The sequence below is a fragment of the Pseudorasbora parva genome, chromosome 20 (genome assembly GCF_024679245.1).
Source record: "Pseudorasbora parva isolate DD20220531a chromosome 20, ASM2467924v1, whole genome shotgun sequence".
Taxonomy (NCBI): Eukaryota; Metazoa; Chordata; class Actinopteri; order Cypriniformes; family Gobionidae; genus Pseudorasbora; species Pseudorasbora parva.
Window position 1 is genome coordinate 28724781 of NC_090191.1, and position 11147 is coordinate 28735927.

The following is an 11147-nucleotide window of genomic DNA, read 5'->3' on the forward strand; positions in this document are numbered from 1 at the left end:
ATTTGTTTTCTGTTGATAAATAATATATTTAGGTGTCTGAGCCTGAGGTGTTTACATGGGTCAACAAAATAAATTGAGGAAATCGGGGGTAACATGGATGTCATTGATAGAAGACACGCTGTCTGTGTCCTGGTTAAAATGTATTATTTCTCTGGATTTAAATATTCTTGGAATATTCACAAGTCAACAAAATATATAATATTGTTGTATTGTTTTTGGGTTTTTAAATCCAAAAATCGTACACATTGTGCGTTAAATTGTAGCTAATAGAAATTTTCTTTTTATTTATTTGAGGATTAGTTATTTTAGTAATTCAACTTAAACCAAAATTAGACTGAAATAAGTTTTTTTTTTCATCTTATAACTATATTTTATTTCAGCTTCATTTAAATGAGAAAAGGGTTTTAATAGATTTAGCAAACAAGACAAGACTGCCTGCAATGCAATGCAATGCAAATTAGAACATCAACATCTGCGCCCCTGGTGGTCAGACGCGGTACCGCAGCCGTTCAAATTTCCCGGCTGTGTCCTCTTCCGGACCGCAGTTTCCTGCGCCTCTATGTTTATCTGCGTTCAACTATTAGGAACGGAGGAGTCTGTCAGGTTCCGCTCATCAAAATGACTCTTCACACATAACCACCGCAAGCTAATGTCGTCTTCTAAGTGGACACCTGGGGATTAGGACCAAAACATTGCACTGACCCTGCCAAAAGAGCGATCATAATGCCTCAGTGCGCGTGTCCGGAGCCGCTGTCCGCGGTCCAGCTCAAGCGCCTGGAGGAGCACAAGTACAGCGCGGCCGGTCGCTCTCTCTTCGAGCCGCCCTGCCAGATATACTGGAACTGGCTGGTCCAGCAGATCCCGACGTGGGTCGCGCCGAACACACTGACCATCATTGGACTCCTCATTAACATATTAACGACGGTCATTCTCGTGTATTACAGTCCCACGGCCACGGAGGAGGTGAGTTCAGACGCGAGCGAAACTTTGAGTGACAGTGTTACGTGCTTCATTCTATTTAAAAGCCCTGCCACGTCAGATTTAAAAATAAACACGCATGTTAAGGATGCCATTGCTGTCAGTGGTGCTGAACAAAGACTATAAATACAAAAGTAACGTTTCGCGGTTTCATGTTTGTGCATTTTGGCCATTGTCTCTTGTTGCACATTGTTTTATAGATTCACGTGAATTGATGTATTTTGAACCTGGGTGGTAACAGTTCATTTTACAGTGCCCTTGTTACATACGTTACATGTACTTACCATAGTTATAACAGTAAATTATGCATAATTACACGCACCTAAGCCTAATCCTAACATAAATGTAGTTAATACCACTCAGTACTTAAATATGTAATTACACTGTAACAATGACACCTTAAAATTAAGTGTAACCCTTCATTTTAAGTTGACGTTGTTACAGTTCAATTGGGTACTAAGGATTCAACTACATGTAGGCCTACATGCTGTGTAAGATAAGGTTTTAGTTTATGGTTAGTTAGGCTACTTGTAACTATGCAGAATTCACGGTTATTACTACTAGAGTATGTAGCCTACATGCAACATGTCACCACTTAAGCTTAAAAGTTGTAGTAAGCAGCTTTATCAGATTTATTGACTGTACAGGCCAGTGTTTGTTATTTTAGCTGTTGACCCTCTCTATCTGATTCTGGGCTGTACTGTGACCACATGTCACAGTACCCCTGTCTGTCATATTTCCAGAATCATAGACTATAGTCTACTGGCAAAGTCCAGATTCCTGTGTTTATTGCTACACAGTTCTGGAGATTGCTGCTGAATGCACAACTTTAACCCACCTGTTGCCAGGATAGAACACAGATAAAGGGAGTTTAGAGTGAACTTGGACCCGGAGACAAATTTATTGGTCAAGCCGCCCAACGTGATAATATGATTAATGTCATAATCACATAATATTATAATTAAGCACTATTGCAAGAGCTGCTGTATTGAATATTAGCACAAAGCCATAGATAATTACAACTGTGATGATATTCACTACTACAGCACAATTATGAGTGTGATGTTGCTTTTATCACCTAAACCTTTCTTTTGTATTATTATGAATCAAATTAGATAACTGGAACAATTCTTTCCCTAAACCTAATAATAATAATAGTTTGGAGTCTGTAATATGGTAAAAATAGTAGAGATTTCAAAAGTGACAGTTAAACATTTAAAATAAACTTTTTTAAATCAAAGAATCCTGGGGAGAAAACATTATCATAGTTTTCACTTTCCACAAAATTATTTAAGCAACACAACCATTTTGAACGTGGATAATATTAAAAACATTTTTTTGTGTGTGTGCACCAAATCATATTAAACTTATTCCTGAAGGTGTGACACTGAGGACTGGAATAATGATGGTGAAAATTCATTTTTTACATCAATATAATACATTACAGTTTAAAATATAGCCTACTCAAAGTGATAAGTGTTTATTTACAATATTACTGTTTTTACTCAAATAATTGCAGACTTGGACAAAAACATTTTTAAAAACTCATACCAAACCCAAACATCTGAAAAGTAGCATGCGTTGTGTAATTTAAAAGAAAAGGCATCAGGAGGTCAGATAACACACACATATCAATTTTTTTTAATCGACATATTTAGGGCCACATTTCATCTGACTGCATGACAACCATCATCTCTAATTAATAGTATCAGGATCAATATAATATAAATTATACAGTACTGCATGTCATTAATCATGTAACTGCATAGGCCTGAAATTGAGTTGTGTCCTGTTGTCCTAACAACAACCTGATAGATTTAGGAATCACATCCATAGTCACAGCCATAACAGGAAGAGTTATTTAATACATTAAAGGCTAAATGAAAAGTACTGAAGGGATGCATTTGAAACACGCAGGGGGTTTATTCTGTTTTGTGAATGTGCCATGAAGCCAGATGGCCTACATGTAGGCTCTCTGGGAAATCGACCCAGTAGGCCACATGAACCTTTGCCCATATCAGACTATTACACACATGCACGCGTTGCTATCTTTGTATGGACTCTCCATAGACGTAATGGTTTTTATACTGTACAAACTGTATATTATGTCCCCTTATACTAACCCTACCCATCTCACAAAACTTTCGGCATTTAATAAAATCTATATTTAGGTCTCCACAGTCCCAGTCAGTGAGTCAGTGTGCATTCAGTTTGAAGTCCCCATTGAGACAGAAAAACATGGAGACACACACACACACACACCTTTGTGAGAACATTCACTGACACAGTGCAATATCTAGCTCCTTACTCAAACTCTCCCCATTACAACTAAGTGCCTAATCTTGACCCTCAAACAGGCCTTTAAAGGGCTCTTAGAAAGTGAGGACGGGCTAAAATTTCCTCACTCCGATGGTATAAAACTCATACCGGTCCTCACAAAGACAGTTGTACAAGTGATATATATATATATAGGCGTAATGGTTTTTATACTGTATAAACTGTATATTTTATCCTCCTACATTACCCCTACCCCTAAACCTACCTATCACAGGAAGCATTCTGCATTTTTACTATCTCAAAACAAAACAAAAATAAAAAACTGATCCTGTATGATTTATTATAAGCATTCTGAAAAATGGGGACATGGGTAATGCGCGCATGCACACACACACACACACACACACACACACACACACACACACACACCATTTTCTCATTTTGCATTATCCATGATAATAAGTCATTTCAAAGCACTCCACAATGTCATATTGGTTATTCACAGCCTTTATAATAGTATTTTTTTTCTTCATACTTCTCTTATTATTACACCTATGTTATGTACACTTATATATGCAAAATCTTATATTTCCAATCTAATCTTAATGTTTTAGAGGTATGAAATGAATAATAGGGAAAATTAGGCCTGTAAAGAAACTAATTAAAACTGAATTAAAGGAGGCAACAATGTAGGGTAGACAATTATGCCTTTAGTTTAAATCATTTCACATTTGTAGCTACATTTTCTTTCCTTTATATTGTTTGATTATTATCACTCTGCAGTAACCATTGAATAATATGTATGGCTCTAAATGCTTCTTTCCAAAATAGTCTCTAAAGCAAATTAAATTATGACAAAATAGAGGAGATAACGATAAAAAAAAGTTCCTTTGTGTTCATGTTTGCTAACCTTGATACATTTTATTTTCAGTCTTGCACAAAATAATACAAACATCCATATCTACAGTTAGAGGTCAAAGTTTAGTTTGAGGTTTTGTTTTGTCTTTTGGCATCAGAGAGCTGCAAGCTTGAGTGGTTGAATGTAGGAAACTTCAAGTAAATATACAAATCTAAATCAAAAGATCTCATTAAATCTCTCATTAGGTTTAAGTCCAGTCAAACAAGAAAAACTGGGTCTTCAAAATTTGTTTAGTTAATGTTGGTTTGGCCTTTATCTTTTTCTTCATATCTACCCTTTTTAGGTTCCAGGTTGGGCCTTTATTCTCAGCGCCTTAGGTCTCTTCATCTACCAATCGCTGGATGCCATTGATGGAAAGCAGGCGAGGCGGACCAATAGCAGCTCAGCTCTTGGGGAGCTCTTTGACCATGGCTGTGACGCAGTTTCAACAGGTATAACCAGCCAGACAACCTTTCGTCCTTTAGTTATGAGTAACATTTAGTAGTGCTTTCTCAAGCAACCATCAGTATTACTATTGTTTATACTTAAAGTTAGTGATCTGAACAAACCTCTTTTAAATTGGCCTAGTAAGCACCCACCTAGCAACACCCTAGATGTATTACTGTTTACAATAATACGGTAATATTGGATATGTTCATTGATTAGCAGTAGATTTAAGCCTTTGTTGTTTATTTATGTCTATACATATTAACAGCATTCTAATTGGATTGCTCTCTTAGTGTTTGTTGCCGTGGGAACGTGTATATCCTGTGGGATCGGCGCTTACCCTAACTGGATGTTTTTTTGTGGCTTTGTGGGCATGTTCATGTTTTTCTGCGCGCACTGGCAGACATATGTGTCTGGAACACTCCGCTTCGGATTGTGAGTGCCTCTATTTACGGCTTATTTTTGACTGAATTCATTGAACCTGTCTGTGTGATGTCTGGCTTTTATTATCGAACGGTTTCTGCAGGGTCGACGTGACCGAGGTCCAGATTGCTATTATCATCATGTATGTGATGACAGCATTCGGAGGAGTGAATCTTTGGGAGATTAGGGTATGTCATTACCCTTCTTTAACAGACTTTTGCATCTCACTGAACCTCGGAAGTTTCTCTGCCATAACGTTCAATCCATAAATCACTGAAACAGTCTACACTGGTAAAGTCCATTGTCAATCACAGTGTGGTTTCAAATGGAAAACACAGACACTCCATGTCTACGACTTGTTGCAGAGTTGCTGATGATAGTTGTAAGTAACTAGTGACTGTTGCATCAAAATCAGCTAATAATGTTTCTGGCCTACTAATTTAAATTTAATACATTTTTTTTTTTTTTTTTGCATCAAACCATATGCATAATAGGGCTGTGACAATACAATTATCAATATATATAACAATAATTTCCCCTCATGCACGATTTCACATCTTTTTATTAATAATTGTTAATTATTTACGAGATTAATCACAATACTAACGTAATAAAAATATTAATTCATTACATTTAGGTACCTAACTACCTACCTACCTACCTACCTATCATTTAATTGTTATTATAATGTTAGTTTTGTGAATAAACTAAACATGTAAATAATTTTAAACTAATATTTATATTATTATATTTATATAGATATAGATTTATATTATATTTACCTAAATGTATTTAAATATAATAAGTGTAATACAAATATTATTTACTTATATGTTTATTTGTTTATTAACAATACTATAATAATAATAATAATAATAATAATAATAATAATAATAATAAAAATAACATTTAGGTAATAATGCATTTAGGTAAATCTAATATAATATATAATGTAAAAATATAAAGATCGCCAAGACCTTTAGCTTAAATCGAATATAGGTATTGGTTTATTTAATTATTATTTATATAGATATATATTACATTTACCTACATTTATTTAACTATAATAATATAAATCTTATTAGTTTTAATTAATTTACATGTTTATTTATATGTTTTTTTTTTTTTTTTACAATACTAACATTAATAATGCTAATAAAATAAATTTAGGTAAATAGAAAGTTATATCTAAGAATATAATTAGAATATCAGTATTTTGTTTATTTACAAGTTTATTCTCAATACTAATATTATAATAATATAAATAATATATTTAGTTAATGTTAATATAGTAAATAAATATAATTTATCATCATTTAATAATAACCTCAATTGCAGTGTGACATGCAGTTGGGTTCTTCCAGTCTACATTACTTAAAACGGTTCAACAGGCTATTAAATATTATAGATAATTTATTTAAAAAGTAAAAATTAAAAATCCTCCCTAACTGTAAATCATGACAGAGCCCCCTTTTTAAGTGTGCTCTTTAAGTAAACCTTCTGTCTTTTGCTCTTTGCCTCCTGTCTGAGGACAGACTGTGAAAAGGTAAATATAGGTAAAAACTGCTACCATGGCTACCAGTCACCCATATACATGATCTTGCCAAAAAAACAGAAAACAGCAGTTGATGTCGACACGCACATCTCTCTTTTCTAACCTATTCTGTAAAGCATGCTCAGAGCTTCAGCCTCGCCCCCTTCCCAGCATCCCTGCTCACATGAGACACGAACTAACAGCTATTCTCATATTATACATTCTCATATGTTTCACCCAGTTGCCTGTTCTTGGTGTGAATTTGCAAACCTTTCCAATTCTCGGCATCATCGGTGGGTTCCTGTATTCAACCTATAACTACTTCTACATCATCCTGAATGGTGGAGTGGGCAAAAACGGCTCAACTGTCGCAGTAAGTGCACTCCAGCAGTGCATGGACCATTGCGGTCTTTGTTGTTTTTGTTGTTTAAAAGCATTGATTCCTACTGCACTCATGTTTTTTTTAGCTTAGTGCATATGATAACTCCTTTGCAAGGTTCAACAATAAAAGCTCTTTTGTAAAAAAGTACTGTAACTTTAACAGTGCACATCTTTCTCAGGACACCAGTGTGTTGTCTCCTGGTCTACACATCAGCCTCATCCTCACTCTTGCCTTCATCATCTTTAAAAAGTCCTCCAGTCAGCTTTTTGAGCACCATCCTTGCCTCTATATCCTTACATTTGGCATGGTGATCGCCAAGATCTCAAATAAGCTGGTGGTGAGTGTTTCACGTCACCCTTTCCTTAAACAGTTATTCAAAATGCATCAGGTGTTTTCAGGTATGCTTTTCTCTACAGGTGGCCCACATGACCAAGAGTGAGCTTCATCTTCCGGACACAGCTTTCATTGGTCCTGGACTCCTCTTCCTAAATCAGTATTTCAACAGCTTCGTTGATGAACACATCGTGCTTTGGATCGCCATGGTGAGCCAGAACCGTTAGCAGGTCAAACCTGCACTGAAACGGCTTCAGTGTTTATTTATGGAAGCTTGTTTCTGCCACAGAATTTAAATTTTTTTTTATAAAAGGTAATTTTTTACTTTTTTCTCAGCATTTTGAGATATAAACTCACAATTACCACACAAAAAAAGAAGTCAGTTTTGAGCTTTTTTCCAGAATTCAAACTTTGAAACACGCAATTGACCTATCGGTAAGCCCCTCCCTGCGAACATAGATTAGCCAATAGCAGTTGAGTATCAGTTTCATGAGGACCGGAAATCAGACATCTTTAGGTTTCAGTTCCATAAAGAAATATTAGAAGATCCGAAGCTCTCATTGGTTTGATGGAGTTTATGCTACAAAAATTGTAAATCTATGTCCAGGTATCCTGAGAGGATGGGCAATGGAATTTAATTTATTCCATTTCCTAAACACAAAGAAATGTCTACTTTGGATTAAGCTGTGTGGCAGATGCAGTGACCTGGTTCCCTAAGTATTCAACTCTGTCAGTCCGCCTAAATTGTCCCAATAGAGGCTAACGATTGGTGGGTGAAGGTCGCCTCGAGTTCAATCTTTTCAGATGAGCAAAGAGGTTTAATTCCAATCTTTATCTGACTCCATTTTATTATGACCTCGAATTTAGGTTAGGATGCCAATTGGTTATTTGGTCATTTATATTTTCTAACTACACATTTAATTATTCTGTTTAACCCTTTGTTGAAATTATTCCCGTTCATAATCTACTAGATTGTTAATAATTCCAGAGTAAGTCAGAATAAATTAAAAATGTAACAAATTTATTAATAGACAGGTAAATGTCTAACGCCAATTACGTAATCTATTCAAATATAATCCATACATAACATCAAAAACTCTGAAAAATTACATAACGCTGAGTGTCTGGAAACACTCAACGTTAAAGGCTGACCCATATAAAGATTCGGCCCGACCCGATTTTACTTTAAATACCCAAAACTCTTTCAAATGTAAACATGAGTTCACAATGGGAATTTGCATTAATCAAGTCCTATACACCTCTATTGACAGCAGGAGGTAGAGAACATTTGGCCAAAAGGCACACCACACCCGTCACACATCAAAATATCTCGCCTAAACTCATAAAACATTGATTATCTTTTGGTTAGCTTCTGTGGGGATGAGATCTTCGTACTAGTCTCACTGAGACATTTCAAGCGATATCAAACACATATAATACTGTATCATGAGGATTGGCATTGAATCAAATAGATTTTGGGTGTCTTTTCAGTGACCTCAGCATGAGAGGAAGTAGGAGTTGGGGAGAGGGGTTCAACAGAGAAAGATGTAGATTAGGTGATACTGAGGTGAGCCTTGTATCTCGAATGGTGCATGAGGGACAGTTCAGATGTTAATTTCCTTTGTTTTCTCAGAGAGTCCTCGTTCCTCAGTTAGACATTCCAGCATTTGCTAGTTTTTTCCTAGCCTGACAAGCCAGACCCACATCAAGATGTTTGGTCTGGGAACACACCATTGACAGGGCTCAATCCGAGGGGCGGGATAGACGGTTGTCTTTCAAATTCCCTCTGCATGCAATAGGATAGCGCTACACCAACCAGAGCAACGAAGGTGAAGCTGAGCTAGTTGACTAAAACTAAAACCGTCGCTGCATCTGGTCGGAAACCCCCCGAACAGATCTTCCCTTTTTAAGAATGACTTCAGTGCTGTTCTTTTTTCTTTTTTCTTTTCTTTTTCAAGTCTTCCAGAGTCGCGGCCAAAGCTGATTCGAAATGCCGCCGTTCGCCCGCTTCTTTATTTACAAGTAGCACGTGGAACCTCCGCAACTCTGCCGTCATTATGTTAAGCCCACAGACTCTATACACGATGTGATTGGCCTGACCAGAGTTTGGTTTTTGCAGCTATTGAGAGTTGCTAGACGACACTTGCGCCAGGTTGCGTCTAGATTTCTAGGCTTTTTTTTCCAATTCCCAATGAAGCTGGTCCCAATCCCATTTTCTGGTCGCCATACTCTCATTAAGTAACAACTTAAGTTAGTGAGTCCATGCTAACGTACAAACATAAATAGCTAACTGTTCTCACATCATGTAGGCTACAGTGTAGGTCAAAAACACATAAACGAAGGTCTACATTTCAGTGCCTCCATATCTCCATATTAAACTGTTTAAATGTAAATGAATTCAGTCTTACCCTGTGGTACATAAACAGGGTCCTGGATGTTATCATCTGCAATCGTGGCTACTGTAACATGAGGCTTCTAACGCTTGCATTGTGATCTATAAACTCTCACTTCCAAACTCATCTCGTTACCCACCATTTCTATTTTAAAATCTTTTATATATCCATGCATGACATATTCAAGTCCCGCTTGAATGCTCCTCGTGAGAAGGTTTTCACACTGAAAGCTGATAGTTAGCAACTCCGTTTGTTTGTCAGAGTTAGCAACAGTAACTAAGAGAGGCGGGGCTTGCCGATAGGTCAATTGCAAGTTTCTCTACCAATTCTGATTAAGAATGTCATAATTCTGAGATACAAATTTTTTTTTTTAAATTCTGTGACAGAAACAAGCTTCCATACCCAATAACATTTGAGTCGAAACAAAACTAGTTTCTCTTCTCCATCACTGTTTAGGGGCTGTCCCTGCTGGATCTGGTGCGTTACTGCATGGGCCTTTGCCTGCAAATCGCCTCCCACCTACGAATCCGGGTTTTCAGCATCACCCCACAGGGCCACGCCCACAGAGACTGACAATTTGCCCGGCGGGAGGAGGAAGCGGGGTCTAAGAATGAAGACGTCGTCCCGCTTCTCAAGCTAGAGCAGGAGAACCCCACCAACCAAAACCGCAACGGCCTTGACAGTGTGACCACCACAAACTAACAGAACTGAACGTTTTGCCAGGTTTGACCAGACCATCTCGAGTAAGACCAGCTTGTATTGTATTAAACCACACTCTTGTACACTAGAATAACTCACTGGATCAAAAGAAAAAGTTTCAACACAACAAAATGTACAAAACATGGCCTCGGGGCCAGAGAGTCACTTAGCCAAGTTCAAGTTTTCTGTTGCCTTGAAATGGTTCATTTTGTACTGGAAAGAACTATAGATGATTATTAGTATTATTTAAAAGGATACATTGGAAATGGTTGGGAAATCAAGCTGAATTGGCCAAAAAGTCCACTAAGAAAAATGTCCTCTTCCAAAGCATTTGGTCAAAGGAAAAGATAAGAACAAAATTATGAATTCCAAAAAAAATAATCAATGGGGGGGGAAACATTTTTGTATCACTGTAGTATTCATCAGAATAGATTTGCACAGTTTTTGGGGGTTTAATTATGTTTGTCAATCTTAAACAAAAAAGGGAAGCTACAACTGCAGTTTGGGCAACCAAATAATAATCTTCTGTTGTTGTTGTTTTAAGTAAGCCTGTTTTCTGCATCATATAATATCCATAATTTAATTTAGATCCCTTTTTATACCTCTGATCTCTGAGGAAAAAAAGCATCACGTTTTGTTAGACCTCATATAGTCGACAAACTGCCAATGGGTTACGCCACAGAACATTTTTACCATTTAGGATTTTTACTGTCATTAAAAAAGCAGCTATTTGTAGATCTTGCGAGACTTTACATAAAACAATAAGATCCAGAAATAAACTTT

The 11147-nt window shown here is 36.7% G+C and overlaps 1 protein-coding gene across 1 annotated transcript; it reads left to right on the forward strand.

The window, feature by feature from the left end:
- The first annotated feature begins 536 nt into the window (after positions 1-536).
- Positions 537-10749, forward strand: chpt1 (choline phosphotransferase 1). Its single transcript, XM_067428415.1, has 8 exons — positions 537-963; positions 4458-4605; positions 4894-5035; positions 5127-5211; positions 6799-6930; positions 7118-7276; positions 7356-7481; positions 10122-10749. The coding sequence occupies exons 1-8, from the start codon at positions 724-726 to the stop codon at positions 10236-10238; spliced, it is 1149 nt and encodes a 382-aa protein (XP_067284516.1). The 5' UTR covers positions 537-723; the 3' UTR covers positions 10239-10749.
- Positions 10750-11147: the final 398 nt, after the last annotated feature.